The sequence below is a fragment of the Podarcis bocagei genome (genome assembly GCF_964188305.1).
Source record: "Podarcis bocagei genome assembly, chromosome: 17".
In the NCBI taxonomy this organism is placed as follows: Eukaryota; Metazoa; Chordata; class Lepidosauria; order Squamata; family Lacertidae; genus Podarcis; species Podarcis bocagei.
The window spans coordinates 2551311-2578505 of record NC_138143.1 but is presented as its reverse complement, the minus strand read 5'-3'; the positions used below and the strand labels follow the sequence as shown (position 1 = coordinate 2578505).

Sequence of the window (27195 nt, the reverse complement as noted above, 5' to 3'; positions counted from 1 at the left end):
GCCAAAGATGGTTAGGGAACTGGGCAGCTGTTAGACAGCAGTCTTCCTGCTAATGACTCTCTCTGCCGTTCTCTCCACAGAGTCCATGGGAGGCTCATCCATCTCTTTGCCCGTGGCATCGAACAGGCACCCTGTAGGCTTCCTGCTGATCCAAGAGAGGGTCAAAGCTAAATGACAGCGCAGCCTGTGACTGCTGCTAAGAATCTACAAGGCCATGAACACTGAGGAGCCACTGCCTAAATTCCAGACTGGTATCTCAGGACCTGTGAGTAACAGTGCAGCTCCAGAGAAACTGTAACCAGACACTGCTGCTCCACGTTCAGATTTGCAGAAGTGCCACCTCACACCTGCCATTTTAGGGTGCTGACCCTGGAGAGGAACAGCCCATGGTGCTCTGCCTGCTGTGCAGATACCAAACCCCAGTGTCCCCCTGGTCCTCATCACACTGGAAATCAGTTGGCAGAATAAATGAATATCTAGCTCATCAGTGCAGAACCTCTGACCTGTGGGCCAAATTTAGTCTGCCAGGCTACTTCCCCCAAACCACCCCTCCCTGCCCATTTGTTCATAGACAGAAGTGGTTTTTGAGTCCGCCCTCAAGCCACTTGAAATAAATGCAAGGACCACGGTCTCCTTGTAACAACTTCCATTTACATACCAGCATCATATATAAAACTGAGAAGCTTGAACAGGAATGTAACAAGTAATGCAGCAAAAGCAGAGCTAGTGCAATTGAAAGAGCAGCTTGTGTAGCTGGAACAGAGGGCAAGGGTGCTGCCTCCTGCACCACCACAGACTTCCCCCCTAGAAAGGAGCAGAAGTTGAAATGGGACATCTGGCCCAGCTGCAGCCAGCAGTCTAAGAAGGAGCAAAACTAAAGAGGCAGAGCCCACAGTAGAGAAGATGACAAGGCCCACACCTAAGCGCAGTGGATGCTGGAGGAGTGCACTGGTGTCCAGGGCCAGCAGGTGGTCCTAGGACAAAAGCCACCGTTTTTCAGGTGTAGGCAGCAGGAGTTGGGGCAGAGATCCCTTTGCCCAGCCTGGTCAGCTTGGCTTCTGCAGCGAAGAGCAGCTGTCACCCCTTCATACAAGCTACTCAGTTGGAGGTCACAGCTTGTGAGGATTGACCCAGCGGTAGGTGCCTTCATACTGGAACCCCACCTTCTTCATCAGCTCATCTGCCTCTGCAGGGCCACGGCTAGAAAGGAAAAAGGCTCCCCGTTAGTAATTCTGGTTGCAGCCAATAGCGAAACCATCTGAATGCTTTAGAGGGAAGTATACTCTGTGGATATGAGCTGAATTTGTAATGTAAAAGTTTTTCTAAGTTGGTTTTGATGCTGTATGGATGAATGCATACAAGACTTAACATATACAGTGGTACCTCCGGTTGCGGACGGGATCCATTCTAGAGGTCTGGCCGGATCCCGAGTTTTTCGCAACTGGAGAGACTGCTTCTGCGCAAGCATGTTGGGGGGAAAACCCAGAAATATACTTCTGGGTTTGCCACTTACGTATCCCGAAGTTTACGTAACCAGAGGGATACATAAGCAGAGGTACGACTGTATACATGTATTTGTCTTGGAAGACACTTTGTGTTTGGTAGTTGTTTTTACAATTTTCAATGAAGTTGGTTTTAAAAAAAGTAATGCTGGATGCAGTTGTTTCCTACTCAAGGCTTTTTACATCTATAGGCCAAATGCAATTGTCTCCATCCCTGAAACAGCATAGCAGCAGCATTGATTATGATCAAAAGTTGACCAGAATCCTTTTTTTTCCATTTTCAGACATTTATGTATTGTATAGAAGTACTAAATACTACCCCCCTTTGCTGATTTCTGGATATCATACTCACTTAGATTAGCACCCCACATCAACTATAAACATGCACTCAAAACACAGGTAAGTGTAGAAGTGCAGATGGCAGCTCCCTTTCCCAATGTACTAATTAACTGAGCCAGGATGCCTGGAATTCTGCCATTGTCTCTACCATTGGACCAGCTCTCCTCTCAAGCCACTGTGCAGTTCCCACCATCTGGGTATCACTTAGACTGGGGATCCAAGAAAGTTCACCATGCATTACAATAATCACATTGGAGAATATATTTTCCGCTCAGTTCTGCTCAATTTGTAGGGTGGACAGTACCACAAGGCCACTCCCAGAGCCCCCACCACACCCCACTACCCAAAGCCCAGTAAGCAAGGAAAGCCTGCTGGGGGTGCAAAAGCGAGGGGAGAAGAAATAAATGGACAGGAGGGAATGGTGGGGGTTCCCCACTCTTTATTTCTTTATTCCTCCTCCCGTGTAAAGTTATGGTAGTGTAAGTAAAGTGAATGTAAGTCGCAGGCCCACTGTTTCTATTAACCAAATAAAATTAATTTGGTCAAATCTTAACACAAACTGGATTAATTTTAATCAAGTTCATATATAATAAAAGAGCATATAAAAACACAAGCTCTGAGACCCTTAACACAATGTGAAAAATTTATTCCGCACAATGGGTAGAGGGGAGAAAGGATTAGTTTCTAAATAGTACCTTATATTGCTTAATGTAACTTAAAGACCTTCGGAACCCCTTAAAAAGATAGGGGAACTATATATTGGCACACAAATTCTTTCCAAGGATTGGAATAAAATATGGGTGTTGTGACCCATATTGTGAGGGATATCACACTCCTTGCAAATGTCAAAAATGTTTTGTTTTGTGTTACCTGATGGTTGGAGGGGTTGCAATAAGCTTGGTACATTTATGTTGGAAATGTAAATTGATGCAAGGTTTTTGGAATTTAATTTTGACAGAAATGATTAATATTACTAACAAAACTATTGTTGTCCAAAAGTAACATTACTGAATATTTTTTTATGATACTGATGTAGATATATTGTCAAAAGAATTGGTCTTATATGTTGTTGGCAGCTCAAATAATAATTGCAACTCAACGGAAAACAGTCCCAAACCTTACACTGGATTCTGTTATGACTCATTCTGGAATGTGGCCATAATGGAGGAAATTATCCATCACTTCAGATTTCAGCAGGGAATAGAACCTCCAGACACTTTTAATATGATTTTGCCTTCTATACAGTAAAAACATGGTTTTCAAGATGACCCTCGTCACAAACCTGGCAAATCTGGAACTAGATTGATAACACTAATAGTTTTCACTTAGACTCAGTTATCTTAACCCAGAATGTGCAACTGTCCTCATTCTACATATCTATTATATAGTTTTGTTCTCCATGTGTTAATTTTCACATGTTGTTACAATTGCTCTGTCTATTTTTTATACATGTAAGACAAAGTTTTTTTAATTATTTTTTTTTACCAAAAAAGAGAGACAGCCTGAGGGCCATGGCCAAGCCCATTAAGGAGGAGGGGGCAGGAAAGGGGTTTAGGGGGGCCATATGCAGTGTTCAAAACACCCATTGTTCTAGGCACATTTTGCAACAGGGAATTTTGTTAGCAGTTTCTGAGCTCTGGGCGCAGTACTGTGCCTAAGATTTCAGATTAAAACTGCAGAGTGGAAGGAAAGGAAGACATTTTTCTGCCTCTCCACTTCCAGCTACTCTCTTAAGGACTGGAGAGGACACCCTGTGAGGGGGGTGGGCAGGGGAAGGACTAGACCATGTAAAACATGAACACAATATTTTAGCTGCAGTTCATTCATTTTCAGCTTTGAATTCTTGTTATAAAGAAAAAAATGTGCCTAGGCATTCCGTTGTTGTGCCCATAACCGAGGTTTAAGGTGTCATTTCACTCCTAGCCTTCATGTCTGAGTTTCTAACACTGCCCTTATGCACATGTTGACAGCCATCACCAAGATCTCCCCTTGAAACCTCAGAGTGATGGGCCAACCATAGAGCCTGTTTTAAAAGAAACGACTGCCATACGTATTTAAGCTCACCCCACTCTCTCTTCCAAACTCACCTGCCGTAGCAATAGGGAATTGGTTTGGTTTTCTCTGCCTCAGTCTTATGGAGCAGCGGAGTGAAAATTCGCCAGGCCTCACGCAGCTCATCACTGTGGGGAGGAGGAAAGTGCTGGGTTGGGTTACTGAACTCTGAAGAAGTTATCTACCTTAAACTGCAGTAGTAGTTCAAATATTTTTCAGTCATCATGTCTTGTGCCAGAGGTGGGAAACTCGGTCCAGGGGCCTCATTAGATCTGGCAGGGGTCCTCATTTGGCACATGAGCTCCTCTTACTCAAACCATTCTCACTTGTCCCACATATGTCATGTCAGCTGTGAGGCAGATAAAGGCGCAGCTGCAAACAGAGCTCAAAGTGGACTCCTGCTGATTCCTTAGCAAGTCATGCCTGCAGACAGCAAGTCCCACTTTGCCTGCTTGCAAATGGACAACACTGAAGGGAAATGCCCATTTGCACCTGTGGATCGAATGCAAACCGTGCCTGCCAGCAGACAAAGCAGGGCTCCCCTGGATCCCCCCAATATTTTATTCAAGTTGGTACCCCTGGGTGCCAGCATGTACCTGCGCACAAAATGCATTTGACTCCCACAGAAAACATCCAAGATGAGGCGCTCATAAGCATCTGGGAGCTTCACATCCTGTAGAAAGGAGACAGGAGCAAGAGGCTGAATGTGCTGTGTACCTCGGTGCACCTCCATTTTTTGAGAGGGTGCCTTCTATTCCTTGTAACTGTCACTGGAAGGAAAGAATTTGAGAAGCAGGCAGGACACCTCCTGAGCAGAACACTGCAATGCTAAGAAGCCTGGGAATCTAAAGTGCTGATCCCATATGTCTGTCTTCAACATAGTGGCTGCCACACAAAGCAACAGACTTGCATGTCTGAAAATGTGCCAGCAATAGTCTCACTTTCCAGAAGGCGGAGAGGGTGGGTGACAACCGCACCCCTCAAGCCTCCAGACCCTTCTGGTCCCTGACAAGCTGAGCACTTCGATCCCTCTTCCGCCAGTACAGCTCATCTCCTCCTGCTACCAATCCACACACTGTCATGCTTCTGCTCAAAATAAAAAACAAAATTCCGCAAGGTCTCCAATAGGTCTGCCATGCACCTTTAACAACTGTGGAAAGGAAGCCTCTTTTACAAAATTGTTATTACTCAAGCACAGAATTTGGGAGTTTCCTTAGCCTATAAAGAGATAAACTCTTGGTAATGGTACCTTGTAGCGGTTGCCATAGGTGAGGTCCAGCTCAGATTCTTCTGGGTTGAAGAACATGCCCGGCTTCTTGGTCATCATCTTGGTATAGACGGCCTCATTGGGCTGAACACGAATCACCAGTTCATTGCGCTTGCACTGGCGCTGGAAGATGTCGCCCGGCACCTCCCGGAATTGCAGTCGCACCTCAGCCTTGCGCTCATTCAGTGCCTTGCCACAGCGCAAGACAAATGGTACTCCTGGGAGAAGCAGGTTCAAGAGGGAAAGAGACAGAGACAAGTTGGGACTCTGATCCCTGTTATCTCCCCCACCAGTAGGCCTGGCACCCCAAATCAAGGATGTCCAGGCGTTGGTCTTTTACCCCTCCCTCTTTCCCTCCCTCCTACTGTACTTACCATCCCACCGTTCGTTGTCCACGTAGAGGACAGCGGCAGCAAAGGTAGGGGTGGTGGAGCCAGCTGGGACTGTGGGGTCATCCAGGTAGCCCTTCTGAGCCTCCCCTTGGCCAGAGGGATCTCCCACATACTGACCAAGCACCACATTCTCAGGCTTCACCTCTGAGATACACTTTAAAACCTTCACCTGGCAGAAAGACATGAACACGGTCTGAGAGCCTCACAAACCACCAAAAGTGATCTGAAAAAGGTGTGTGTGTGTGTGTGTGTGTGTGTGTGTGTGTGTGTGACTGTGGGGACTCAAAGCTAAGAACTCAGTATTAACATAAACTGCTTACTTCTGGGCAATTTCAAGATTACAAGTTTCAGAATTAATCTCCTACATGGAAATGGCAGCTGTTAATGTGCCACACACATTTCTCCAGTGGGCACTGGGTTCCTGTGGCACCAGCGTCTCCACTCAGGGCTTGTGAGCAACACCTTTTCTATTTTGTTTTCTTCTTGTGATCTAAGATGATTTATATACCACTTCAACCTCATCATCAATGACCCATCATCAATAAACAGTTTAAAAACCAACACAGTATACATGTCTGAGTAGGCTTGCCTAAGCAGAGAAGTTTATAGTAAGTGTCAAAAACAGTACAACCAAAAGGCCTGCCTAATGTTAATTCTGAAGAGAGTGGACCTTCCCAAGGCAAGCAGACAATTCATTTCCAATTTGAAGCGAAGGAAGGCAGACACAGAAATAGTAACTTGCTCAAGGACATTCAGATCAGAAGTGCTGGGTCCAAATTCTAGTTCCCATCTGTGACTCAGTCCTAGATATGCTCCTACCTTCTCATCACGCACATCATTGGAGTTGGTAGAGGTTGGTTTCTCCATGGCAACCAGGCAAAGCATCTGGAGCAAATGATTCTGCATTACATCCCTGCAGAGGTGGCAGAAGGAATCAGTATAAGCTACAGGAACGGTACTGAAATCACCAGTCATGCCCCTCTCTCAGTCATCACCATCCCTATGCGCTTCCTGCTTCTGTTTCTGGTGGCCTGGTGCAGCCTGTGAGGTTTCCTTGTATATCTGCACACAAGCAGCGTCTTGAAAGCAAATGGGGTGACTGGAACTGGGGCCCAGACAAGCATGAGGATCAGCAGAAAAGCCCATGTGGCTGCCCCTGCAGCAAGGCAGTCTGTGCACAATAAATTTGACAGGAGCACAAAAATCATAGAAAGCTGGGTTAGGTGGAGAATTTCAAAGCCAAACCATGTTTTATCTGGGCAGATATGGGGTTTCTGCTTCATCTGTCATCTGAGTGAATTACAACTCTGTGGAATTTTAGTGCCACATCTGTGGATCACTGTAGTGGTTTGCACACCTCAAACACACCAAGTAAATGATTCTACACCCTCCCTCGCCCTGTCCCCCACTCTCTCACCGGATAATACCAAACTCATCAAAGTAGCCACCCCGTCCCTCAGTGCCAAATGGCTCTTTGAAGGTCAGAATGACACAGGCAATGTTGTCACGGTTCCAGATGGGGCTGAAGATCCGGTTTCCAAATCTGCAAATGAAGGGGGAAATGACCTGAGACTCAGGCTGAGGCTGCAGGGCAGAGAAGCCCCAGCTGAGCTCCACCAAACACTACTCCAATGGAGACCATACCCTGTCCCTAATCCACTTGAGAAGGTGCTTTATTGGCACAAATTTGAAGAGACTTTTGAAGCCATGGGTAGAACCAAGCCTGAAGGCATTTGTCAGAGGACTGAACAAAAAGTGCCTGCTTGAGCCCAGGTAGTTGCTGCCAAGGCCCCATGCACACCCACCACCACAGCCTTTGAATGCTGTCTCCCAAACTCCTTGTTTTACCTGAGCACCATCAGGTTCTGAACCATCTCCTTGCCCAGGTAGTGGTCAATGCGGTAGATCTGGTCTTCACTGAAAAGTGTGGAGATGTGATTCGACAACTTGTCAGAGCTTTCCAAGTCCTTGCCAAAAGGCTTCTCCACAATGACACGGTTCCAGCCCCTGGAGAATTGGGAAGTAGAAGACGGCAAAGGCAAAGTTTTAAATGTGGGGTGTTACAAGCTGGTGTGGGGGTGTGAATCTAAGTGAGTCCTAGAGCCCTCTCCTCATACACCCCCTCCTGAAAAGATACGTGAATCAAGCAGATTTTCATAGGTGTGACTTATGTTTCTTTGCAATATTTATTCCATTTTTACCAGCCTTCATGAGGTTCAAGGTGTTTTGCAGAGCTCTGAAATCCTACACCAGGATAACCACAAGTCTTGCTCAGCTCTTCTCCAGTTTCCAAGGTCACCAGTCACAGCTGATGCATTTTCAGCCATACATTTTCAATCCATTTCCCCCCACCAGCTTATTTCCTCCTGCCAAATGTTTTCATTAGTTTTCAATATAGCAAAATACAGATTCAACCAACATAACTTGTATAACCAATGGGTAAGGAATGTATGCACATTTTACAGTACTCCTCCAGTTTATTTAAAAATAAACGTTAAAAGCACAGAATCTCCAGATATCACGGCCCATTTCAGTGTGTGTTCAACAGTTCTGCCTTTAGCAGTTCTCCACAGCAGGCCTTCCACCACCAATTCTCAAACTGTCACTTTGAGATGGTTTACAAATTGGTTTTGAGGCACATGAATATCAGCTCCCAGGAGTGGCTTCTTTGTGAGAGCGGTGCACAGAAGCCTACTTCTGGAAAGTATACTGGCCAGTACCATAAGCTGGGATTTCGGCAGCTCCAAGACATGCCCCTCTGTTTCTTTCCAGAGTGCACTTCTTCCATGTTACACAAGCTGCTCAGTGCATGTGAGGGATCTACATTCACACGGATCAGGTATAAATCAGCTCTGAATGAACTGGTTTGGGGGTTCCAGCTTCAGCTCCTGGGAAGATGACAAGCTAACCTGATTGCTCTGACCTCCTTCCTCCCCATTTTAGCAACTTGAAGCCATCCATGAGCAATTAATTTATCCAATAACTAAAAGCATAAGAGCAAAAGAAAACTGCTGATAAGCTACTACTTTGAAGTGAAAGACAAATCTACCTACAGAGGAAGAAAAACAAGCTTCTAGAATGGTTTTAATGTCATCTTACTCCTCAAAAGAAGACTGTGAATCTCAATAGGGGATTTTAAAGCAATTAATTATATTTAGAACTCTTGTTATAGATACAGTGTAGAAGGCAGTGAGAACGGATATAGGGCTAATCTTCTAATTAGCTTTAAGTCAAGTTTTATGATTGATTATTGCTGTATCAGAAAACTTAACAAAGATATTACATGCATGGAATAATAAAGAAATGAGATAGATGTTTTGTTGAAATATGACATCCTTTTATAAAATACTTTACTGATAACCCTGAAGCATGGCAACTACTGAAATCACAGACTGGACTTTGACAAACTGATCCATCCTGGAGGGGAGAGGAGTTGGGATTTTGCTTTGTAGCCATTTCTCTTCTCCTGTAATTGTTATATAACGGAAATAAATAAAACTATTTTTATCTGGCTTTTTTTTAAAAAAGAAGAATGACCTGGTTCAAAACAAAGGACAGGCTGGAAGTTCTGGCTCTTGCTCAGGAGAGTAAGCGAAGCATCTCAAAAGAAGAAAGAGTCATAGAAGCCAGGGGCGTCCTTTGGGCAGCGATGCCAAGGAATCAGAGGCCGGAGACCAGCACGCTCTGCACTGCACTGAATGAAGGGCTGGGGATGGCAGGCTTGCATGTTACTCCTGCCCTGGATGTACATACTGAGGCCAGGAATGGCTCACACCTTCCATGACAGCAACTCTTGCCTCGTCTTCATCGAAGCTGGACTGACATTTAGGGCTATTTTTACATGCATCACGTGATGGCAGACTTGGAGCTTGCCACTGACTGTGTGCTCAAGAGGGAACAAGCCACAGCCAGTCGCTGTTTCCTGGGGACTACCTGTGCTAGTAAACCAGTGGCAGAGGTAGCAGATTCCGGAAGCACTCTCTTCATCCCACTGCCACCATCTGTGCCATGAAGATCACTGCTGTGCTCACTCCTTGCTCTTTTAATTACAGTGGTACCTCGGGTTACATGCGCTTCAGGTTACAGACTCCGCTAACCCAGAAATAGTACCTCGGGTTAAGAACTTTGCTTCAGGGTGAGAACAGAAATCGCGCGGAAGCAGGAGGAGGCCCCATTAGCTAAAGTGGTGCTTCAGGTTAAGAACAGTTTCAGGTTAAGAACGGACCTCCGGAACGAATTAAGTATGTAACCAGAGGTACCACTATCTGTTCTTGCTATTAGTGTATGTGAGTTTATGCATGCAAAGAAAATGGACAAGAAAGGGTTAATTTAGGTGTGTTTGTCCTGCACCTTCAGCTGCTCCTGAGTGAGTGAGCAAACTTGTGTGAATGAGTCAGAGAGTGGCCAAGCAGAAAATGAAGTAAAAATACCCTTGTGTTTCTAGAAAGGTAGCCCCCACCTTTCGGCTAGAGCCTAACGTGTTGGACTGCTGCAGGGAGCAAGTGTTGCTGGAAAGACCTTTTTTTACTTTTACCATAGGCTGTCTGTGGGAATTAACAGCATAGTAGGATTACTATACGCTACAACTGTATGTAACTGCTAAGCTGAGGAACTGCATTATACCTGCCCGTTAAAGAACTGACCCTACCCACATTGTCCAACATTTTTCTTTGACACCTCCATTCTGGGTTTTCCATTTGCATAATCTGGTGGCATGTCATTGGGTACTCTGCACATGCCCCAACACTTGCTCTCTCTGCCTGCCACCCCATATAACAGGATCAGGAGAGCCTGCAGAAGCCTTTTTCCACATGACTGGAAGGGCCCCCCCGCAGCTCCTCCAGACGACCACCAAGGGAGGAAGAACTCCAACCAGACACGGCCTCATCTGCCTGAGCAAACTTGCCCCAGTGCCCTCCTGCTAGCCCTGCCCCCACCCTGGTTCCCTGCCAGGCCCCAAGTCTTACACAGTGCTCATGCAGCTCTCCCGGATGTTGCCAGTGACGTCTGCATAGACACTTGGCGGAAGGGCCAGGTAGAAGAGGCGGTTTGCCTTCTGGCCATTGTGAAGGCTATTCAGGTGAGCATTCAGACCTTGGAAAGAGGCCCGGTCGTCATACTTTCCTGAGACATAGGAGTTGCGGGCAAAGAAGTCGTTTAATTTCTGTTCTTCTTCAGGGGTGGCCTGGAATGATATATAGATCTGTTATGCTGCAAGGAGGAGGGCTGCCTGTACATCCCCAATCTTTACATCCTAAGAATGTTTCAAATTGCCCAAGACAGGAGCCGTTTTCCACCAGCCAACCAGGCAGAAGAGATCAGCTTATTAGCAATCACTCCTTGTGGCAAATGCAACAAACTTAAGCATGTGAACAAAGTCCTGTGGGCTGAGGAGGCAGCAGGTGAGGAGGAAAGTCTCACCTTGAGGTGTGGCTGGCTCTGTTTGCGGATGTCGGCAACAGTGAGCTGGGACCGGGCATAACCCACCACGTAAGTGTCATCAGGAAGCAGCCCGTCACGGTACAGCCACCTGCATGGGAAATCAGAACAGTCCCACCCAATTCAAATGGGCAGCCACATGGCAGAAGGAAGGCAAAGCCTCAGGGGCAGTTAACTTACCAGACGGTTGGATAGATCTTCTTCTTGGCTAGATCACCCTGCAATTATGAAACAGAGGGGGGGGGGGAGTCATCATTATCACAGAAAGCATAAGATAAAGAATGTGTACTGAGGCAAAGGCCGAGGGGTGGCATGTATGGGGCTGGAACTCAAATGACTCAGAACAGAAAAGTCCCTGTTTAAATCCCTGCTTCCAAAGAGACAGCCTGCTCTTTTGAGGAGGAGAAGAAGAAGAAGAAGAGTTTGGATTTGATATCCCGCCTTTTACTCCCTTTAAGGAGTCTCAAAGCGGCTCACATTCTCCTTTCCCTTCCTCCCCCACAACAAACCCTCTGTGAGGTGAGTGGGGCTGAGAGACTTCAGAGAAGTGTGACTGGCCCAAGGTCACCCAGCAGCTGCATGTGGAGGAGCGGAGACGCAAACCCGGTTCCCTAGATTACGAGACTACCGCTCTTAACCACTACACCACACTGGCTCTCTGGGGTGAGACTCACTGGGCTCCACAGAGAGAGAGTAACAGCCTTCCTTCCAAATCCCCATGCACATGACCACTGGTCTAACTGAAGTATATGGTCATGTAAACACACTGATAATAATCACCAATTAATTCCTGCTGGTATATCTGTGGTCATCAGTCAATAACTGAGGAAAGAAGAGTTAACCAGCCGTAAGATGCAGGTTCTTACTGCCTTTCCTAAATCACAGGAAGGAGACGACTCCAGTCTTGCACTGCAGTTAGCACAGGATGCACTGCACCACCACACTGCAATCTCCCATAGTTCCCTGCTCCCAAAACATCAGCACTGGGGTTGGCAAGGGGAAGGACGAAAGGCAGCCCATCTCTGCCCTCGCATCTTTTCTGAAGACCTGACCACACTTTATAGAACCAGATTTGGGAACATTCAGGAAGTATAGGAGGTTTGCACCAAAAGCTACAGCTTGGCCTTCCACTGCCAAACCCCTCCCTGACACGGCTGCTCACTCCTTCCTCCAGCCTGAGCTCCTCCCTGTGGCTGGCAGTGCCACGCTGCGTGAAGCACCCCTGGCAGTCGCCTTTGTCCTTCCATTGGCAGAAAGCCCGGCTGCAAACCTGCCTAGTCATGCAGCGTTAGCCCAGCGGGTGCCCACGCCTGTGGGCTTTTGGTCCAGCCCCTCATGTTTGAGTCAGCAGCCGATCAGCTATCTGGTTGCTAAGCAGCAGAACACCCTGCATGCCACCTCAAAGACTAACACCTTTATGCAGGGCGAGTCCTTCAAAAAAGGCCCCGTGGACACAGAGAACACATCTTCCACGGAGCCTCTTTCAAAAGACTCACCCTGTACATCCAGTCAGGTCAGACGTGTCCAATGAGGGGAACTGTAGTCCATCAAAGGCTACGCCAGAGTAAATCTGTTAGTCTTTAAGGGGCCACAAGAGAAACTTGGGGTTTTTTCTGCTACCAGAGATGAACACTTGCTCACATTCATCCACTATGAATCTTGCACCTCCTCCCCTCCCCCTTTTTCTTCATTCTACTGTTAAAATATCACAGATGATTTATTTGTTTCAGGGATTTTACATGCCACCCTTCAGAATATTTATCCCAAGGTGCTAGGAGGAGGAAGCAATTCTGTTTTCCAGGTCAGAAAATAGTGAAAAGTTCTGTGACGTATCCCAGCAACCCCCCCCCAAACCCCCCCCCCAAATCCTCTGGAACAACCCAAAATGCAACTCAGATTACCAGGATCATAATGTTTCCAGGAAAGAGAAAGGCATAAAACCTGGTGTTGAGCGTAAGAGGCTCTGGCCTGCACGTGGTCCAAGGAGGAAACACCTGGCTGCTCCTGCAACCTGCCCAGGAGGTTCCCTGAGGTGGGCCACTGTTGAGGCTGTGAAGATTTACGGCATTCTTGGTGGTGGCCCTTAAAGCCTGGCCTTTAAAGATCAAATTTTAAAAACTGGGTTGTATTCAACTAAGTTTTACTCAGAGTTGATCTATTAAAATTAATGACCCTAACTTAGTCAAATTCATTACTTTCAATGGGTCTACTCTGAATAAAACTTACCTGACTGCACTCTTTCTATTCAGGAAGGCTTTTGTCCTCCAAGATGGTTCGAATTTCTGCTGCTGTACTGTTTGATTTTGCTGGTAGCTAACATAAATGCTGGGACGCGGGTGGCGCTGTGGGTTAAACCACAGAGCCTAGGACTTGCCAATCAGAAGGTTGGCAGTTCGAATCCCCATGACGGGGTGAGCTCCCATTGCTCGGTCCCTGCTCCTGCCCACCTAGCAGTTCGAAAGCACGTCAAAGTGCAAGTAGATAAATAGGTACCGCTCCAGCAGGAAGGTAAACGGCTTTTCCGTGCGCTGCTCTGGTTTGCCAGAAGCAGCTTAGTCATGCTGGCCACATGACCTGGAAGCTGTACGCTGGCTCCCTTGGCCAGTAAAGCGAGATGAGCGCCGCAACCCCAGAGTCGGCCACGACTGGACCTAATGGTCAGGGGTCCCTTTACCTTTAACATAAATGCCAAGCAATTTTTTTTAAAAAAACCCTAATATTTTATTAATGCTTTTATTGATTTTTTTATGTGAATCGCTCTGAGAGATTTGTATTAGCCTGATAAGCATTAGGAATAAATATATAACCAATAAAAACAATTAAATAGGTCTGTTGCCCATTATGTGCCCTCCTAAGAGATTTTTAAGGGTTCTCTAGAGATTGATTTTTATAAATCCAGGTGCCTTCTGACCCAGAAACTCCCCTCCTAAACCCAGATGTCCTTATTCAGAGGTGAGGGGAATGCTGAAATGTTGTTTCAACAAGCCGCATGGCAGGGCCAGCCGCACCCCCAAACTCTTTTTGCTCTATTGTGTGCACAACGTTTTAATCTCTCACTGTACGGGAGTCCAAGCCCGCCCTAATCTTTCAGCAAGAGGACTATGGCTTTCTCCCGCCCTGAGAAGAGGTTTGCCTGTTGCAAAACACAAAACCTTTGTGAGGAGCCCTGGGGCGGCTCCCTGGGCATGTTGGGCATGTCAGCAAAGGTCTGGGCGCCCAGCCCTGCCTCCAGGCATCAAACCAGCATTCCTGGCTTCTCTGTTCTTCAGCTCAATAAGCACGAGCAGAAGTATGTGAGAAAAGAAAGGTTCCTCAATGAAATTGCCAGGTGGCACAGAATAAGGCACATCTCTGCCCAACCCAAAAGGTTTTCCAGTCCCAGAGGTGGGGTAGGCATCCTTTGTGTCCCCCAGTCCTCATTTAACATTTTAATGCATTTATTTTCAAGTATTTCTATATACTGCTTTTCATCAGAAAAGATTGCAAAGCAGCTTACAAAGATCTGGCTGTAGAAAGCTCTGCAGCACTGGGCAACGTCTGCCATGCCACCAGGTTTAGAATAAAGAACTGGATGACCTTGTGCCCGCTTGCTTACTTAGTCCGAGGGCACCTCAGCTCCTGGCAACCAGCGCCCCCTGACCAACCCCAGAGGCACCATTTGCCTGAAGAACTTGTAGCCAGGGCTGCTGCAACAAACAGACGCGGTCTTCAAAATTCACCATTCACCAGGCACGTTCCACACCTGCTCAAACATGAGCAAGCCAAGATTTCTGGCTGCTTGCTTTGTACCTGAGCTAGTCTGTGAGAAGTGGAGAAACTTCTCTCAGTTTTCCTGGCCTGAGCCCTGCAGAGCTTGCATCAGAAAGACTGTCTGGGCTGCTTGGGTGTTGGGTGACAAGCAGAGGAGGTGGATGTGAAACTCTGAGGGAGCCGCCTCCCCGCCCACCCACCAGAGCCGCCTGGTGGGAGCAAAGAGGAGCTGTGCGCTTATGATTATTAGGGCAGGCAAGAGGGAACCCGGGATGGCAAAGGGAACCACTGTACCTCCCCACAGTGGTGGAGGGTGCGCTGTGGTTCCCCGCAGCAGCAGAGGGCTTTGCCATGCCTCCCTGCAGCGGCAGAGGGGGTGCCACGCTTCCCCGCAGCAGCCAGACTAATTGCATATTAGTTTGTGCTTTTTGGAAAAAAAGAAAGCGCTGCTGCATTGGAGATGGCAATTAGCCATTCTTTTTTTGAGCCTGTAACTCAGGTTCCAGGAGTATTTTGGCTCCTAGTTTTTATACCTCAGTCTGTAACACTGTGGACATGAGAGGGCATCAGAGGTGGGAGGGACAGAGGCCGGTGAAGTCTCCCCTGGGTGCCATGGTGCACAGGTTGGAAACCACTGATGTAGGTTAGCAGTGCTTAGCAGTAACAGATCGCCCCATCAATAGTACAATACAGACTCCTCTCCCCCCTCCTCCACCGTGGATCCCCAAACATCTATCCCCAGACCTTTCTTGAGCCACATGGCTTCGTTTCGTTTTGGCCTCAAAGTACAATGCCCCACCGCTGCTGCTACAAGTGCCAGCGACCTACAGAAGCCCTTGCTTTCCCTGTATCCACCCAGGGCTAGAAGCTCCTTATCTAATGCAAACACTACTAAGTCAACTACCTGCTGTGACCTGGGCCAAAAAGGTGTGAAACATCCAGGACACATGAGGTTTGCAACTGGATGGAGTGTGGGCACACAACTTTCTTTCTATGTGTACTTGTTGCCTACACAGGTCAGGTGATCTTTTTATTGCCTTTGCTAAGAACCTCCTGAGCTGGTGCCAGGAGCTTAGCCTGCAAGTCTTGCCGCCTCTCTCTTGTGAGCTAGCTACTAGGGCTGCAAGCTCTAATCAGCTTAATTTCTACTTAAGAGGTGGAGCCGATTCTAATGTGCAGCTCTGCAAATTGAATGCACACTTGCTTATTTCACTATTTATTTGCTATCTGGTTCTCATTTCTTACCAGTGTTGAGAATACAGTGGTACCTTGGGTTAAGAACTTAATTTGTTCTGGAGGTCCGTTCTTAACTTGAAACTGTTCTTAACCTGAAGCACCACCTCCTGCTGCTGCCATGCTGATGGAGCACAATTTCTGTTCTCATCCTGAAGCAAAGTTCTTAACCCGAGGTACTATTTCTGGGTTAGCGGAGTCTGTAACCTGAAGCGTACGTAACCTGAAGCGTATGTAACCCGAGGTACCACTGTACCCTGATATTCTGCCATCCGCTTTGGCTGGTGTCCCAGATGCATACCTTTTCTGGACAGGGATAGCCTGGGTTTCTGTTGTCTCTGCTCTGGTAAACTCTAGGTTAGATTACTGCAATTTGTTATACATGGGGCTGCCTCAGAAGACAGTTCAGAAACTTCAGCTGGTGCGGAATTAAGTGTCCCGTTTGCTCACTGGGGCAAGGCACTTCAAGCATGTCACACCAATCCTGGCCCAAATGCGCTGGCTGCCCACTAGTTTCTGGGCCTATTTCAAAGTGCTGGTTTTGACCTTTAAAAGCCCTTCAACAGCTCAGGACCACAATACCTTAAGAACTGCTTCTCCCCCTAGGAACTGACCCAGACCCAGCAATCGCCAATTGAGGCCCTTCTTGGTGTGGCTCCTCCATGAAAAGTCCGGGGGGTGGCAACGTGAGAACAGGTCTTTTCTGCGGTGGCTCCCCACTTGTGGGGTGCTCTCCCTAAGGAGGCCCACCTGGCGCCTTTGTCACATATCTTTAGGCACAAGGCGAAAACATTCCTCTTCTCCCAGTCCTTTGGCTAATCTATGGGCTCTTAAATGTTTTTTTGGGGAGGGGGGATTATTGGCTTTTTGTTTAGTTGTTATTATGTAGCGTGTTCTGTATTTTATGTTGTAAACAGTCCTGTGATTGCCTCATGAAGGGCAGTATAAAAATTTAATAAAGAAATAATACAAGAAATCAACACAGAAGGATTTCTCCCTCTAACAATGAGTCTTAGTTTTGGTTGATTAGATTGTAGGTACCTGTCTCATACATCGATATTTCTTAACAGACAGCTATGTTATGCTTTAGTTAATATGCAAATTTAATTATTATTTAATTGACTAAACCAAGAGACACTTGATCAACAAAAATTTTGTTAAAGCTGCTAACAGGCTTAGTGGTTACAAGTTACAGACATCAAATCTGCAATTCTCATCTAATTCCGTTTCCAGGCCTCAGCTTTCTCACCTGAAGCACTTATAAAAACCTTCTTCACCATTCTTTCCCTGTCCTTAACCTTAAAAGCAAAGGGCAGCTACCGTTTGACACCCCCCCTCCCCGCCCGTGTTGCCGGACTGCAATACTCATTTCCTTGGCTTCCAGCGGTGCTGAGAGAGACTAGTGGGAGTTGGGGACCCAGAGCTAGACGCTCCAGCTGAGTCACCTCTGCTTTAAAGTCTAGAGAGGGAAAGAATAAGCACTAATCTTGGTGAGTGTTTAGACAAGCCACTTACTGTAGAGGTTGTGTATGGTGTGGAACCCTCACTTTTGTGCCACAAAGCCTGATCCTGTCACAGGCATTTAGAACTGGCTTGGAATTCCAACCAATACACAGTATAACTTTGGCTGCAATCCTCATCACACTTTCCACAGAGCAACCCCCATTTAATTCAACAGATAGACACAGGAAGTGTAAGCTACCAGAACACAGCAACTCCAGGGAGGGAAGGTAGTAACAAGAAATACTTCCTTGTACATTTTATTCTTCCCTGCAGTTCAGGGCTTCTGCTCTGCATTGGCAGACCCAGTTCAAGCCCTGGCATCTCCAGGGAAGGCTGGCAGAGGCCTCTACCTTCAACCCTGTTAGTGCAGAGACAGACAAGGATGAGTCAGAAGGAACCAATGATGTGATTCAGTACAGGGCAGCCTCCTATTTGCCCGGTAATCTCCCTTGGTTAATTGCATGGGCACTGCCTTGCACAATGGCCTAAAGGATCTCAGTCATTCACAGTTCTTCTTGAGGTGATATATACCTGTGTCTAAAGTACACCACTTCACGAGGCAAGGTGAAGCAGCAACCCTGCGGGTGCCCCCCCCCACGCCCCCTGCCGCCTCCGCTACTGCCATTGGCGCTGAGTTCCAGTCAGATCCTATGAGATCACTGTTATCTTTCATTTCTACAGCACTTTGTGTTTTTAAGGGGGGGGGGATATCCAAGTGGTTTACAACCTACATTAAAGCATCAAATAAAACAATTCAGAATAAAACATCACTGAAGAAAGTCTGGAACACCTTAAAAGCACCACAATTAACGGAAAACTAAAATATTATTGTAAGATTTCAAAACAAAACATTACTAACGGAAGTCAAATACGAAGTGCGCATTTAAAACAGCATAATTATCAAGAGAATAAAATAGTATAATAAGCATAGAACATATCTGTTGCTGTCGCTGCCCATCTTGCCAGCTGTGGAAGCTCAGGCTGGATGTCCTGGGTCTGCTCTAAGAGGCAGCCAAGATGGTCTCTGGCCTCTTCAGAGGCCTCCGCTTTTGTGGCAAAGTCAGTCTGGACTACATGGGAAAGCGCCTGCACGGCAGAGGGCAGGTCTTCCCAGACTCACAGCCAAGGCGGTCTGGCTGAAATCTCACAAGCCCTTGCCAGAACCCATGGTCATCACCACTGCGCCACCGAGATAAGGCATGCTGCAGCAGGAGGAGCATGGTGGGCAGCACATCCCGCTTTGACTCAAGTAGCGCTTCAGACAGCAGAACACCAGGAAGAACTGAGCTCCACAAACCTGCATTTAGAAAACTATGTCATAGTCTTGTCTTCTCCCGGAAGCACTAATTTTCTCTACGTAGGGACTGTATGTGAGTACGTGTGTACAGTTTTTGTTGTATATGCACCCCTCTCAACCAGCTATATGTTTACTACCTCACTGGGAACTAAGACAAAATCCTTGCTATGAATGGCAGCAGCAGGACAAAAGCCCTTAAAAACATGACGTGCTTTATCACACTGTCATTTTCTGTGACTAAGATTCTGAGCGGCAGTTCCTGTTTAGATGCAATTTAGATTCTCCCAATCCTGCTAGTCTTTACAAATTAGTAGTGACCAAAAGGCAAGGCCTCATTTTTCCAAAACACCTGTTGTTTGTTGGCGATCATTCCTTTGAATCAGCTAGCTAGTTGCCCGCAATAGCCTTAACACCGCTGGGGGAAAGCTGGCATCTGGAACTACCCTAACTAACACTCAGGTGCATCACTTGGGGAGTGAGTGTGCCAAATATGTGCTTTCAGACCAAACACCAGCTTGCTGCTCAACCACATGCCTGACAGGAACAGGCTAGACTGGCCACGTTGTGTCTACGATCCACAAGGCTAACAACAGAGGTGTCCTGGTAGAAACCGTTTCTGTTTTTCCCAAGAACGCTGTCTGTCCTTTCAATTATATATTATGGCTCCAAACTGGTAGTGTTTTCATTCACTGAGAATAAGCAACACTACCAGAAGGCTCACTTCCCTCTTTTACCTACGGAGAGCACCACACCTTGTTCCCCAGTGACTCAGCAAAAGCTGGAGCTTCTCCTTTTGCTGAAGTCGTGCTCCCTGCTTCTTGAGCACTCAGACGGCTCCTTCTCTCTCCTGTGTGATGAACTGCAACCGTGCAGAAGGCGGCCCAAGTGGTCTTAGGCCAACCCACTCCAGAATGGAAAACAGGAAAGAGACACAAAGAACAGAGATCAAAGAAAAAAGCAGAAGGAAATCATTTTGGCAGCACCATGCAATTCACCAAAGTACAGGCATGATTTGTATTTATGGCGGAAGGCTCCAAAATGCCATGAATGTGCCTGAGGCCAGAAAAAGCACAGGCACCTTTATTTTAACCAGAGGAAGAAATATAAAAGAGATACAGTCATGCCTCGGGTTAAAGTAGTTTCAGGTTGAGCGTTTTCAGGTTGTGTTCTGCAGCGACCCAGAAGTAATGGAACGGGTTACTTCTGGGTTTCGCCTCTTGTGCATGTGCAGACACTCAAAATGACGTCATGCGCATGCGCAGATGTGGGTTGCATTCTGCTCAGGATGCTAACGGGGCTCCAGAACGGATCCCGTTCGCATCCAGAGGTACCACTGTACCACTGTGGGTCTTACGACGGCATCTTTTATCCTCCAACCATTCCCATTTAGCATCACTCCCTCTCATCTTTGGACAGTCCTCTTCATTAAACAGTTATAATGTAACACATTTGTGAATTAAATGCCCTTAAACATGGACAGAGTGCATTTCCTGCTGCTGCACTGCTGAGGAAATGCAGCCTATTCCAATGGAAGTGAAGACTGGGGCTTCATTCCAGGGTAGACAGAGGGCTCCTTTAAACCTCTGTGCCTCTCTTTGTAAATTGAAAGGGTCCACATCTCCCTTGCCACTATTCCCAGAACAAAAAAGACCTTTAACAGCAACTAACAAGTATAGCTTATGTTGGTATTCCTGAAACACTGTTGACAGTACCCTTATGACAGCACCCCATTATCTTGCTGCACCCACTCATTTTCATATTTATTTATTTATTTATTTCAATACCACTTTATATTTCTAAGAAAAAATTCAAAGTGGTTTACAGTATCTTGTGTGTGTGTCATCTTGAACATGAAAGGAAACAAAGATACAAGGTAGGATATGACTCAGGAGTAAGAACGTAAGAACCATCTGCGGAATCAGGCCAATGGCCTGTGCACTCCAGCCTCGTCTTCACTCGGGGCAGCCAGATGCCTGTGGAAACCGCAAGCAGGATCCGACCACGAGAGCAGCTCTCCTCCTGTGCCTTCCAGAAGCCGGCATTTGGAAGCTCATTGCCATCAACAGCCTAATTGGTCTAATCTTCTTTCCAAGCCATCTAAGCTGGTGGCTATCACTGCCTCTTATGGGAGTCAAAGTTAAAGTGAAACTATGAAAAGAAGCACTTCATTTTTTTCTGTCCTGGATCTTCCAACATTCAGCTTTGCTGGACGTCCCCAAATCTAGTGTTATGAGAGAAGGAGAAAAACTTTTCTCCTTTTCCCCTTTCTCCAGGCTACACATTTTATGAACTTCTTACTTCCCTTTTGTCTAAACTAAGAAGCCCCAAATGTTGTAACCTTTCCTCAGAGAGGAGTTGCTCCAGCCCTTTGATCATTTTGATCGCTCTTTTCTGAACCTTTTCCAGCTCCACTACAGTATATCCCTTTTTTGCTGAAGCAACCAGAACAATACACAGTATTTCAAATGTGGTCACACGACAAAGTATATTTACAGGGATTAAATTTTGTGAGTGTAGTAGGTTTGATACTCACTGAAATTGCTCGCCAGCAAAACAATCCCTTGCATAGGCAGGGAATATTTTGCAATTATAGCAAGGGGACAGAATGGTGAACAAGCCAATGGTGAGGAGCCAAACCACTTTAGGCTGATCTTTCCAAGCACTGGATTACCAACACATTGCTAAATCCATGCAATGCCAGGATTATCCACCTACCCCTTCAAGCATGCTCACAAACTCCAGAAGGGATGCTGATTACACACCACGCGGTAATTGCTGTGCAGAGTTATACAACAGCTTCCCAGCGCAAGGAGGCACTTATACAAGGGGCAGGAAGAGAAGCCAGTGGCTGCTTCAGGGCAGCGTGACTGAAGCACCTGTTTTTGGTATTTGGGCCACACCAGCATCCTGTCACCAGGCACAAACCTTGTGTGGCTGTGAGTCACAGCTCTGGAAGGGAAGATGCTAGACTGGGTCAAAAGGGGATGGGGGAGCAGAGCAAAGTGGGGTCACAGCAGAGCTACTGCTGTGATGGGAAGCAGCTGGTGGCTCAGTGGTGGAGTAATGAAAAATGCAAGAGATGACCCTCTGGAGTTCCAGGCTGATCCAACAGACTAAGGAAACGTGAATGCTCCTAACACAATCCAGTTCCCTTTTCAACAGAAAGCTTCTACTGAGGCATAGTAACACACGGCATGGGATATGGGATTCCCACCCACTGAAAAAAATCATCTGTGTCAAATTCTGCCCCCATAATATGTGGGTTCAATTAATGAAATGATTTTAGAATGTTGTATCATTTTACTGTTGTTAGCCGCTCTGAGCCCGGCTTCAGCTGGGGAGGGCAGGATATAAATAAAATTATTATTATTTTTTTTTTTTATTATTATTATTATTACCGATGTAATTGGGTGGTGCCAGCAAGAAAATGTGCAACATTATGATGTCAGAACAGACGACATTTTTAGGTCACACAAAATTTCTCCCCAACCTGAAAGTTTTGAGGAAGAAAAAAGAAGAGGGGATGAAGAAACAGTTCCCTGTGTGTCTTGTGATGTAAACGCTTGCATCCTGCTTTTAAACACTAGTTAGAATAAAAGTTAAGTCACATTCTGTGGCAACTTTTTCTCAGCGCTGGAGTACCCTCCATCCCTATTGGTTTTACTGGTCTACTGATTTATTTCTATTGTTTTAACCTCAAAGTTCTATTGAGCTACCTCAGACTCCTTTAGAAGGAAGGTGAGATACAAATTTAATGAATGAATGAATAGCTTAGAATGCTATAAACAAAAAAGCCTCCCAAATACAATTATAACAATACATTATTTCTTTATCATTATGTTCCTCCAAGAAGCACAAGGTGGTCACATTGCTCCCCCCTCCCCTTATGAAGACCAGTCACAGGATAGATTTGGGAAACCCACCCCATGCCCTGGGCATATGGCCAACGGAATGGAGGGCCAGCACCACTCACCTGTTCCATACCTGTGTGTACCTTTGCCGTTTCCCGTGCCCATTGCACAGCCATATAGCCATCTAGATTCTCCGGCCATGCTGGACCCCCCCCCCCCAGTTTTGGTTTTATTTATTTCATAAAATTTATATACTGCTAGATGACAAGAAAAGACCTCAAAATAGAAAGATCCTAAAATAGAAAGATGCCTACAGTATATATCAGGTCCGCAGTGGTCCAAAGGAAAAAACTCACCGAAGCCCCCAAGATGATGAAGATGTGGGTGTTTGACTTTTGGAAGTCATTCCCTTTGCACAGCTCTTCCCGAAGCATCCCACAGATGTCTGTCCGAGACAGCTTCTCCGGTGGCTGATGATGGCTCATGGTGGCAGCCTTGTCTCCTGAGGAGAAAAGGTGTCTGTCAGAGGCGGCTCCTCCCACCTGCTTCCTGACCCGCTCCCCTCCGGCAGGTGTTGCTCAGGTGAGCAGTTCCTCCACCTCTTTCCTGCCGGATGGCGTGCCAAGGCACTAGTCTCGACTTGACCCCAGCAGGGCTCTGGGGCACTTCAGGCATTCTTGTCTCCAAATACAAACACTGAATGTCAACTTGGGTTCTCTCCTGCTCCTCAGGTCCAGGACGAGGAGCTGAAGACCAGAGCAGAGAAATACGCGGGGCCACAGGGAAGAAGACCCACCAAGGTCTGCCAGGAAAACACGTGCGTCGCATCTCACGGCCTGTCAGCGCCTCGAACCCGGGAATCAGAGGCCGAGCACATTCACACGGGCGGGGACGAGGGGGCGGCTGGACTGCGCGCCCCGAGAAAGCGGGCGGGCGGGCGGGCGGGGGCGGCGAAGCGGCGGCGAGATCCAGGCTGCCCGGGGAGCCGCGCCGCGGCCGGGCGGGCGGGAGTCCCCTCGGGGGTCGGGGGCTGCCTGCCCTCGCCTCGCTCCTCCGCGCCCTCCGCCCGGGATGCCGCCGCCCGGCCCGGCCCGCGCCTCTCGCGCCCCGCCGCCATCGCGCCCCCCCCCCGCGCCCCCGCTCCTACCTGCTCGCAGTGCCGGCGAAGCCCCGAGGCGCTCCTCGCTCACGCTGGCGCGGCTGCCCATGGCCCGCCCGGCCCGCCCTTGCCCCGCCCGGCCCGCCAGCGCCGCCCCTGTCTCCGGAAGGGAGAGTCCGCCGCCGCTGGCCAGAAGGGGGAACGCCGAGGCGGGACAAGCTCCCGCTGATCCTTTGCTCTCTGCCTCCCGTCCCGACATGGGCGGAGCAGATCAGGATTGATTTTTATTGATTTAGGGGAGCAGCTGCCCTCGCCCCCCCCCCCGGCTACGCCCACGCATCTCTATACCGGCTGCTTGGCAGCCAGAAATTCCCTAACTCTACAAGTTGTTTGGCAGAAATTCTACAGGTTTTATTTCACCCTTGCAGCAAGAGTTGCACCTTTCCGTCGTACCACGAATCAGTGCTATTTTTGTAGAAAAAGAGGTGCTGGAATTCACCACGAACGCCTCTCCCTTTCTCTTAAAATAGCAATGGACCCACCCGAGAGATTCCAGAATCCACCTGAGAAGGGCCAGAAGTGAGTTCTAGCAAATTTCCCCTGGGAAAAAGCCGTGCCAGAACTCAAAGCAGAGGAGCTGGTCAGAAGGAAAAGGTTGCAGTCTTATCTTTTGAAAACACCCTGGCCTCCTTCCAGATACAGGCTGGCATTTTGACATACTCCCTGCTGATATGCACCTATGAGTTGAAATGCACATGGCACCCATAGTCTAGCTGCTTGATCATTTATTGTTTTCTTTTATATCCCACCTTTTCACTATAGAGCTCAAGGTGGCATACATGGCTTTCCCCCCTCCAACAATCCCGTGAGGTACTTGGCCTGTGACTGTGGGTGCCCGGGGCTGTGGGTGCCATCATGGCCCTGGCACCTAAATTCATGGGGAATTTTGTGTTCAGGGGCCCAGGGAGTTCTCACCTATCTGAGAGATGCTAACTGGCCCACGATTAATCAGAAAGCTTCATAGCTGAGCAAGGAGCCCTAGTCTGCCTGGCCTACTAGGCCTGCCAATGGGCTCTGTATCCCTATACTGTATTGAGCTCCAAGTCATACAACTGAATTTATTAACAGAAGATGTGAACCACTAGGGATAAAAAGTTAAAATAACCACAAGATGATAGAACCATAGAATTTTAGAGTCTGAAGAGACCTTGGAAGTCATTGAGACAAAGGCCCTGCTCAGTACAGTCGTACCTTGGTTCTTGAACAGAATGCGTTCCGGGAGTCCGTTTGACTCCCAGAACTGTTCGAAAACCAAGGCGTGGCTCCCGATTGGCTGCAGGAGTGTCCTGCAGCCAATCGGAAGCTGCGCTGGACATTCAGCTTCCGAAAATTGTTCAAAAACTGGAACACTCACTTCTGGGTTTTGATCGTTCGAGAGCCAAGGCATTTGAGACCCAAGGTACAACTCTAGATTCAGGTAGGTAGCTGTGTTGGCCTGACGCAGTTGAAATAATTTTTTTTTAAAAAAAATTATCTAGTAGCACCTTAGAGACCAACTAACTTTGTTCTGGGTACAGTGGTACCTCGGGTTACATATGCTTCAGGTTACAGACTCTGCTAACCCAGAAATATTACCTTGGGTTAAGAACTTTGCTTCAGGATGAGAACAGAAATCATGCAGCAGTGGCGCAGCGGCAGCAGGAGGCCCCATTAGCTTAAGTGGTGCTTCAGGTTAAGAACAGTTTCAGATTAAGAACAGACCTCCGGAACAAATTAAGTTCTTAACCCGAGGTACTACTGTATAAGCTTTCGTGGGCATGCACACTTCTTCAGGTATCTGAAGCTTATACCCAGACAGAACAAACTTAGTTGGTCTCTAAGGAGCTACTGGACAATTTTTATTTTTAAGTTTTTAATTTCAGAGTACAACTGTATAAGAATCTTGTAACCACAGCATCCCTGGCAGATGGCCACCGCATTTTCGCTGAAATACCTCCAGGAAAAGAGAGCCCATGACCTCTTCAGGTAGTCTGCTCCATGGATAAACAACTTTGACTATTAGGCAATTTCTCTTAATAGCCTAAATCTGCTTCCTTACAATTTTCTTCCATTTGCTCTAATCCTCTCTGGAGCAACAGAGAACAACTCAACTTCATTTTCTACATAAAAGCTATTCAGATCTTTGAAGATAGCTACCACATCTCTCCTTAACCTACTGTTACAAGCTTTGGGTGTTAGGGTTTGTGAGTGCAAGGCACCCATAATTTTTAGCGTGAGTAAATGCTAGAAATTAATAAATGATTGAAGACTTCCGCTGGGTGCCTGACGAAATTTAGCCGTGTTAAAATGAAAGCTGAATCAGTTTCCTAGCCAGGAATCCAACTATGTTTGCTAAGGATTGAAGCCTTAATGTGCAAACTATTTTATTTAACCTCATAATAATACCCTTTAGAGATCACCGGATGTAATGTTTCTTGGCACTCTATAAGGAGTGGTGGGTGAATTTTGTATTTACTGCAATACAGTATGTAGCATTTGCAATACAGTATGTACAGTATGTAGCATTTTTTAACCCCCATAGGAATGAATATGGGAAGAAGTAAAGGTAACAGAGATGTAATTGGGGTAGGATTTAAATATGTTGCTGGCCTGGAGGCATCCCAAATGTGTGAGGTATGCATGGGACAGGCCTTTTTACTTGGCATGATAATATATGCAGTTGGCTTACCTACCTAGCATTACATGTACACCAGACATGGCTGTATATATTTTAGTTGTGAGTTTGACCAGCTTGATCACTGTGAATGAAAAATCTGTGCTTTTGGCTCTCCAACTGCTGTTAGACTCCCATAATCCCTTACCACAGGTGCTGGTTCTCCAGGTACCTGGGTTCTTGAGAACCTACAATATTTCCCATGAAGGGTCCAGGCACCCACAGATTGCAGCGGTGGGCACACAATGTCACCATGCTGCATGGTGTGTGCATGTGACATCACATGCTGCGGGATGTGCTGACGTTGCACGCACACGCCCCACAACATGGTGGCATCATGTGCACGCACCCCTGCGGCATACACAACCCCAGCATGCACGGTTGCAGAGCCAAGCCAGCACGCCTATGCTGGCTGGGGCTGATGAAAGTTGTAGTTCATCATCCCTGGACTCAACACAAGAATGCTCACATTTGTTGGAGTGCCTGTGGGTGGTTCTCTAGGAGAGTAATTCATAGTGGAGTGAAACAACAGTTTTGGATAAATTCCAAAATCTAGGAGGGTAATTCATAGTGGAGTGAAACAACAGTTTTGGATAAATTCCAAAATCTAGGAGGGTAATTCATAGTGGAGTGAAACAACAATTTTGGATAAATTCCAAAATCTAGGAGGGTAATTCATAGTGGAGTGAAACAACAGTTTTGGATAAATTCCAAAATCTAGGAGGGTAATTCATAGTGGAGTGAAACAGCAGTTTTGG

General features: G+C 47.0%; 2 protein-coding genes across 4 annotated transcripts in view; one reads left to right on the top strand and one right to left on the bottom strand.

Moving 5' to 3' along the window:
• Nucleotides 1-675, top strand: part of LOC308577312 (ceramide kinase-like) — a 28343-nt gene extending 27668 nt beyond the window's left edge. For all 3 annotated transcript variants that reach the window (XM_081177399.1, XM_081177401.1, XM_081177400.1), the window contains exon 13: nt 81-675. In XM_081177399.1, the coding sequence (XP_081033525.1) occupies nt 81-171 (91 nt within the window). In that variant the 3' untranslated portion in view covers nt 172-675. The remainder of the gene's footprint in view (nt 1-80) is intronic.
• G6PD (glucose-6-phosphate dehydrogenase) lies at nt 632-23986 on the bottom strand. Its single transcript, XM_081177389.1, has 13 exons — nt 23773-23986; nt 22982-23127; nt 11172-11209; nt 10974-11082; nt 10520-10737; nt 7401-7559; nt 6970-7095; nt 6372-6465; nt 5535-5721; nt 5143-5378; nt 4490-4566; nt 3929-4021; nt 632-1200 (listed from the first exon to the last, which is right to left on the bottom strand). The coding sequence occupies exons 1-13, from the start codon at nt 23981-23983 to the stop codon at nt 1110-1112; spliced, it is 1785 nt and encodes a 594-aa protein (XP_081033515.1). The 5' UTR covers nt 23984-23986; the 3' UTR covers nt 632-1109.
• Between the last annotated feature and the right edge of the window lie 3209 nt (nt 23987-27195).

What these genes read in the sequence shown, in the direction of transcription:
- G6PD (XM_081177389.1), bottom strand. Translation starts at nt 23,983, where the DNA reads ATGTCGGGACGGGAGGCAGAGAGCAAAGGATCAGCGGGAGCTTGTCCC. An exon ending in TTCGCCGGCACTGCGAGCAG is followed by an intron (nt 23,128 to 23,772) that starts GTAGGAGCGGGG and finishes TTTTCTCCTCAG; the next exon opens with GAGACAAGGCTGCCACCATG. An exon ending in CAAATGCATTTTGTGCGCAG is followed by an intron (nt 4,022 to 4,489) that starts GTACATGCTGGC and finishes TCCTCCCCACAG; the next exon opens with TGATGAGCTGCGTGAGGCCT.